Source organism: Anneissia japonica, unplaced genomic scaffold (assembly GCF_011630105.1).
Source record: "Anneissia japonica isolate Jap-2015-1 unplaced genomic scaffold, ASM1163010v1 scaffold1239_len605302_cov174, whole genome shotgun sequence".
Classification (NCBI taxonomy): Eukaryota; Metazoa; Echinodermata; class Crinoidea; order Comatulida; family Comatulidae; genus Anneissia; species Anneissia japonica.
Genome location: NW_022748776.1, coordinates 436383 through 443880, shown reverse-complemented (window position 1 = coordinate 443880; position 7498 = coordinate 436383). Strand labels below are relative to the sequence as shown.

General features: G+C 33.2%; 1 protein-coding gene across 1 annotated transcript in view; it reads right to left on the bottom strand.

Annotated features, from left to right (window-relative positions):
- Positions 1 to 7498, bottom strand: part of LOC117120970 (neuronal calcium sensor 1-like) — a 23062-nt gene that overhangs the window by 9863 nt on the left and 5701 nt on the right. The window contains exon 4 of the mRNA XM_033266072.1: positions 1185 to 1274. Coding sequence (XP_033121963.1) covers positions 1185 to 1274 — 90 coding nt within the window. The remainder of the gene's footprint in view (positions 1 to 1184; positions 1275 to 7498) is intronic.

The following is a 7498-nucleotide window of genomic DNA, read 5'->3' as shown; positions in this document are numbered from 1 at the left end:
CGTCCATACAGTGGACTTCATCAGGAGACTGTACAAATGGGATAAGAAACAACTATAATATACAACTGAAATAATGGGGGCGGTCCTAAAACAACCAAGAATGGTGTACAAAGCAAGTACAAGTCTGCCGAAATAAGCAATCTAAATAAACAGTATTAAAAGAAATAGCATACAAAATATGACATATTTTGTATGCTATTTCCCACAGTTTCTTATCATTGATCTTTTGTTCTTTTAATACTGTTTATTTAGATTGCTTATTTCGGCAGACTTGTACTTGCTTTGTATACCATTCTTTGTTGTTTTTGGACCGCCCCCATTATTTCAGTTGTATATTATAGTTGTTTCTTATCCCATTTGTACAGTCTCCTGATGAAGTCCACTGTGTGGATGCAAGCTAGAGAATAAATTATATGTTGTTAGTCTCAAAAGTGCTGCTGTTTTTTACTTTTTACTTTAAGAACCTCCAATAAACCCTCTCTCTCACTCTCCAGAATTCCATTTGAAATACCTGATTTTTCTTCTTGATACTCTACACTCTTCCCAAAATGACTGAGAAGAAAATTAATGACAGCAACACCGTTCTATTATTACCAATATTTTATAGTAGAATTTAATTTTTGCTAGCATGATGATACAATAACTTTTTGAAAATAATTTACTGAATGTATTATAACGTTTAATGTAATGTTTACAAAAAAGCCTCCCTCCAATATATACCACTCATAAACCTTTGAACAATAAACATCTTGAGACATGAATTCAATCAAATATGTAAGCTTATAAATTGTAGAGTAGTCATGGAGTCATTGTCTTTAATTTAAATAATGTTAATTGTGTTGGTCAAAAATAGAAAAGACAGAAAAATAAATTCACTTAAATAGTTAGCAAGATTTTCAAAAGTTAAAGTAACATTTAAAAATTGTAGCCGTAAATGCTGTTACTCATCACTATTTTCTACCTGCGGCTTTTTTGCCAGCTTCATAAGGTGACTAGATTTATAGATTCATTTTGAATAGTCACAGCGTCTACTGTTGAGCTATAATTCTAATGATCGCTAACGGTCACTTCACCAACACAGACACCACTTTCCATACAAATTTCTCCTCTAAATCTAAAAGACAGCTCAATTGTAATGTTTCTGCATTTGATCATTACCGTACGATGTCGTCACCTCTACATACCTTGTCAGAGTCAAACACATTGAACACAAATCCTGCAAATTTACTTGGATCGCCATTTGGAAAAAATTGATGATAGATAGTCTGGAATTCCTAAAAAAAAAAAAAGACACAAAAATATCAATTAATGATATATATTTACATAATTGTGTGAATAGTCTTGGTTGCTTACAAGTAGCACTAAGAAGCCAGTTTTTAATTTTGCAGCCAGAATGTGAGGTGATTATTAATGCGATCATGACCACATTTAATAGGCAAGTCACATTTTTTTATGCATAGGGCTTTACAGTAATAATCATAAAAATAATAAAGCAGCAGTTTAAATGTAGCACCTATCTAGCGTGCTATTCTGAGGCACAGTGACTCTTGACGAAATGAAAAAGTATTTACTAATTTAATACTGTATGTATATTGATTTGTTGGAGAAGCAACACAGTGAGTCTAAATTTTACAAAAAATATTATAATCAAAAAGTCATATATAAATAAATGAAAAAAGATTATATAAATTGGAATAATAAAATCAATGTCTGCTTGGTATTCCATCACACACCCAATAAAAAAGGAGATATTAGAATTTTGAGTAGATAAAGGAAGATTGAAAATAAATGTACATCAGTAACATTTATACACAAAAATGTTAAAATTCAACGAAAACTTTAAATTACAAATCATAAAGTCAATGATATCACTGATAGAGAAAATGAGTTTTTAGCTGATTTGTAGTGTAGACCTTTCACTACAATAACCTTTAAAATGATTACCAGCCGAGGACGTTATTCTTCATTCTAATTTTCAATACTGCTAATAAGTTCCGTAAATATACAAAGTAATTGATATACTGTATTTAATATTCAAGTTGTTTAGCTCAATGACGACAGTTCACTGCATCTTTCCCATTGGCTCAAATTAAATTATGACATCAGCTCGGATGTGAAGTTTGGCTGCATGGTGTGATAATGCTTAGCAACTAAGGGTCACTATGTTTATTGTCTGGTATTAAAAACAGAGTGACCCATAGTTGCTAAGGATACATGATACTGTAAAGACATTAGAGATACAGAGATCATTACAGACTCTGAACATGAGTTACATACAAATTAGACTTTCTTTAAAGGAAGACATTTTGTAAAAACACAAACCAATGTAATATTCTTGAATCTTAATCATGGCTCTTGATGATTTTTTTTTCATTTCGATTGTTTGTTGTCACCTAATATGAAATTAACAGTCTTATTTCCATTAGAACAAGGAGAAATTTTGTGATTAGACTGTAGAAAGGTGATTTGGAGAGATGACCTTCAGAAATATTTTCTTATACTTTAGAGCCTGTTTTGCTATTATGTGATGTTATTAAGTGAAAAATAAACAGCAAAAAAGACTGTCCTAATGAAAGAAAGTGGTATAGGCGTAAAGGAATTCTACAGCAATAAAATGACACTGACAGCAGAATAAAGGAAGATTGACACTAGCACTTATGAAGAGAGAAGCAGAGAAGATTTTTAAAAGAAGAACCACAGGAAAGAGTACTTAATGATGATGAGGTAGCAAATAAAGTATGATGATCTGGTAAAATGAACTATAGCTCAAGTGAACAATGGACATTCCCATTAAGCTCCACCCCTTGGATACTGTTGCCAAGGTAATAATACGCAAAAAATGTACATTCCTGGGACAACACATGTGTTTGTGACACGCGCGTGTTCCTGGCCCTGTTTTGATTGGTCAGTTAAGTTTGATTGACACTCCTGAAAGGTACTCCATCAAAGGCAACTGATGATAGTGTGTTTCTACTGAAAATCAAGGTAGAAAGGGTTCTCTGATCACTGGTTGGTATTGTTAATCAGATTACCATGATGAGTACTAAAAAGCACAGGACAAGGACATGATTCTATACCATAGAAGTACTGCGACACAATAACATCCATTTTCTACTACTACAGGAAATTATTCTTTGAAAGAACCAATCGTAGTAGTAACCATTTTTTCTTAGCCTGTGGAAAGGAACACACCCTGAGATACTACAGTACAAAAATTACCATCTTTGGTATTCATACAATAACTGCCTATGTTCAAAACTGCCTCTCACATCATTCAACACAAGTCAGGTCAATGTATGGAACATTATGTGTCTGTCAGTCAAGGGCATATATTATCCAATAATATAGCAAGCTGTCACATAATACTACAGTGTATACCTTGAGCGCCTTCAGGTAGTGATGTGCATATTAAACATACAAATGTAATATGCTTTTTAGCATTGTTATCATCATCATTTTCCCTGTTATTACTATTGCTTTTATGATACAGTACCTTAACTGTATGGTACTCATAATTACAGTAAATTATCACTAAATTAAATTAATTTGTTTTTGCCATAGAATTTATTAGTATGATGAAAAGATCATTTAACCATAATTTTATACTGTACATCTAAACTGACCTCTCTAAAAAGTCATAACCTCTGGGGGTGGGGGGGATTAACTCCAACCTGGGCCTTGCCATTTGACCCTGAAGGGTTCCCTAAATGGTTCCCTAGCAATCACCGATCACCTGTCATAGGGCTTTCTCTTGGTGACCGTCATTTTGTTGAGATAATACACTTTCATGTTTATGAGCTACTGTAGGCTACAAGCTGGGAGTTGAGGATTCACTACTGTACATACTGCATTACTAATTTAGGGTCTAGCATATTATTTATTATCATTGTATGGTTCTATAATTCACCATTCCCAAGAGAGGATCATGGTACTCACAAGCCAAGACTTAATGAGAAAACATGTGTGTTACGTCGTCTTTAGATATTATCAGAATTAGATCATATAATATCAATAGACAAATGTATTTGATAACATTTAATGTAGTTGTTCGAACACACCAGCAGATAAAGCAGTGTACAGTATATATAATGGTAACTACAGTACCGTAGTATGTTATTTGTACTGCTTAAGAATATTGATACATTACATGTACTAATAACTAAAATGTAATCCCAAAATTATATGTTAAAGTTTTAATTTTTATACTGTAATATATTATAATAATTATTATTCAGTGAATGACATGCGATTTGTTGTTGAGTCTAGAGTAGGCATACCCATGTCAAATTCCATCAAATATAAGGATCACATAATTATTTTCCGGGTATTAAACCATCAGTAATTGTCAAATATTATAAGATCATCGATCATTTCAAGTTTATTGAAACGACCAAACTAGATCCTCTAATATTGATATATAAATGTTGACAGATTTGATACCATTTACCATACAGTCAGTAGATGTCCTTGCATAGCAGCACCAGAAAAAGAGTGTAATATCTAAATAGTATGTTATGAATAGTATCTAAAAGCTAAAATAGAAGCATGTTAAATCATAATCGCATAATGTAATACTGCCCTGTCCACTTTCAATTGTAATATTTACTACATTATTACAGTAAATGTCAATTTAGTAACAGTAATTTTCTAAATATTAATCATTATGGGAAGATTAATTAAACTTTAGATTTCATATGGTGCTCTGTTAATTGAAAAATAAATTAAAGTTTATTATATAATTTTAATATTATTAGAGAAAATACAGATCCATATTCACACAGAGAAATTTTCAAGATCAAATGTGAATAACAAATTAAAATTATAAGAAGCCAGATGAAAGTAAATTTAGTTACACTGTTGTTGGTACTGGTGTAGAATGATGCGGAGAGCTATAACCACTGCATTACAGAACCACTGCATTATAGAACCAGGTCCTATGAAGGTCATTGGATTTTCAGTCAATCTAGAGTACCATACGTAAATTTTACAGGTAGAGAGGGTGAAGATTAAGCATTTCATATTAATTTTGCTTTGATTTTATTATTTTTATCAATTTGTAGTTTGTTATTTTTACTGTATGTTAAAATTTTGTATTTGTGATTATTAGTGTAAGATAAGAGCAAAAGTGCACATTGTTTGTTCAGAATAATTGTTTATTTCCCTGGCAAATGATATATACATATAATCTTAAATGCTAAATCATCGTCATCATCATCATCGTCATCATCATCGATAGAAAAATCCTGTGCAAAAATATAGGAAGCTGGATAGCATAATAATAAGAATAAAAAATCATTTGTGACTTCACAAAACAAAATTAGACTTATAGGATTATATAATATATACCATACATATTATACTAAGTAGTGGTGAAATATGACTCTCAGTAAAATTAGGTGTTTTAGAAGGAAACGCAGTGATTTAAATACTCTTCTATATTGTATAGTGCAAAAACATTAAAAAAACTTGGCTTTACTACACTCAAGAGGAGCCGGAGACAACCTGCGAAACATACAACTGACATTAACTATGTTAACAACATTACAGTAATTACTGACAATCTCTGATGCACTGATCCTACTACGAAAAGGAGAAACAGCTGCTAAGGAAATTGGGCTACGCATAAATGTGGAAAAAACAGAATATATTTCAAACAGTAATAAAATGTTGGAGATCGAAAAAGGAAAAGTGGTATTATTCTTTTTGAAAAGAAATTGCAAAATCCAACTAATGGGAAAAATAATTTCTTCAGATCAGCAATCAAGAGAGTCATCTTCTATGGTGCCAAAACACTGATTGCTGAGAATGTCCAAAAGTATTAGATGGAATATGCACAAGAAAACTCTCCTATAAATATCTACTGATTACAGACACTGTACAGTAAATGTGTTATTGATATCCTTGGCCCAGACAATGCGCCTAATTAAACAATAACATAAAAATATCCACACAAAAAAAGCCCTATGGTAAGTGCAACTCATTGATTAAACTTGATTAATACCATAACTGAGTGATAATAATCTTCAAAAGAGAAATACATCACTTTAAAGCATCCACCTGCAATACTGTGTATTTTAACATTCTGTACTATTTATAATTTAAATAAAACAAATCATTTATTGTAAAAAGAGATAGTTCATCATTAATAAAACATAAAAAGATATTAAATGTATTTAATATAGATTAATAGTATCTATAGTATCATATGAATTTGAAGTGAAGATGCCAATATAACACCTTTTGAACTAAACACCTCTTAAAATTACTTACTGCACTTAAATATTTATTATAGGGGTTTAAATAAGTCCGAGATGGCAGAAAATAACATATTTCTGTCTAGAGAGTCAAATCCCTGACTTAATTGTTATTGGTTGCTCTACGAATGGTCAACATGAACTTGGATGGTACTGTTATAGATGCAGACAATTTCAATATGAATTTTAACTACCAGTAATTAACATAAGAAGCAATATTTGCCAATATAAAGAGTCTCATAATTTTAACTACCATGTCTGTCTCAAAGGTCAATTAATCTAGCCTGTAGTATCACAAATCAAGCATCGACAGTAGATGCCCTTGTATAGTCCAACCTCAGGTATATCATCACCCCTGACTTTACATCCAACAGGTCCCCGGGTGAGTAGTACAAATGCTCATCAAAAATAAAAGAAAGGAATTGGCTTCGAATTCAGCAGACTTTAAACTCTTCCAATTGATTAGACATTGGTCGCCATAAAGTTGTAATACAAAGCTCATCCTTGTAAATTCTAGATGTTTATTTACTGCAGCTAAAAATAACCAACAGCTCGCTAACTGCGGCTAAAAATAGACAACGTGCAACATCGCTAAAGAGACCCGCCCTGTGGCCCAATCGGATCGTTGGCAGCGTAGAGACTCATGTGAAACAGCCTCTCGCTGCTAAAAATAACTCATTACATCATGCATTACAAGTGGGCGGTCTTTCACATTGCGATGAGTAATGGGATTGGAAAGCAATCTCCGTCAACTATCAATGGGCAAAAATAACTGCGGCCTGGGAGGCTTGCAGGGAATTTTGAATAAAATTAGCAGTAATGTACTGTATTCATATCCTAAATCTAGTACAGCATTTGGGCTACAATCAATAGACATGGACCTACAACATCAAGAAAGCAAGTGATGAAACATTGTTTGTAGTCTGCGCTGCAGCGTCACTGATTGGGCCGCTTCCTGCTTCAGGCAAAAGCTGGCCTAGTGCGAGGTAAGACCAAGATATAGCCTAGGCGCCTAGGCCTACTAAATACAGACAGGGTGTTCCCTCCCTTTGATGCTGGAGTAAAGTCTGATTTCTTCACCAGATTATAGTTTTGGATACGCCATTGAATCGTAGGGCAATTGTGGTTCAAATGCATACCACTTCGCAAAGCGAGTCATTTTTGCTTCATGCACAGGGGAATCCCCGGGTATAATCCCCCCCCCCCCCCCCCCACCCCCCCCCCACCCACCACCCCAACCACCA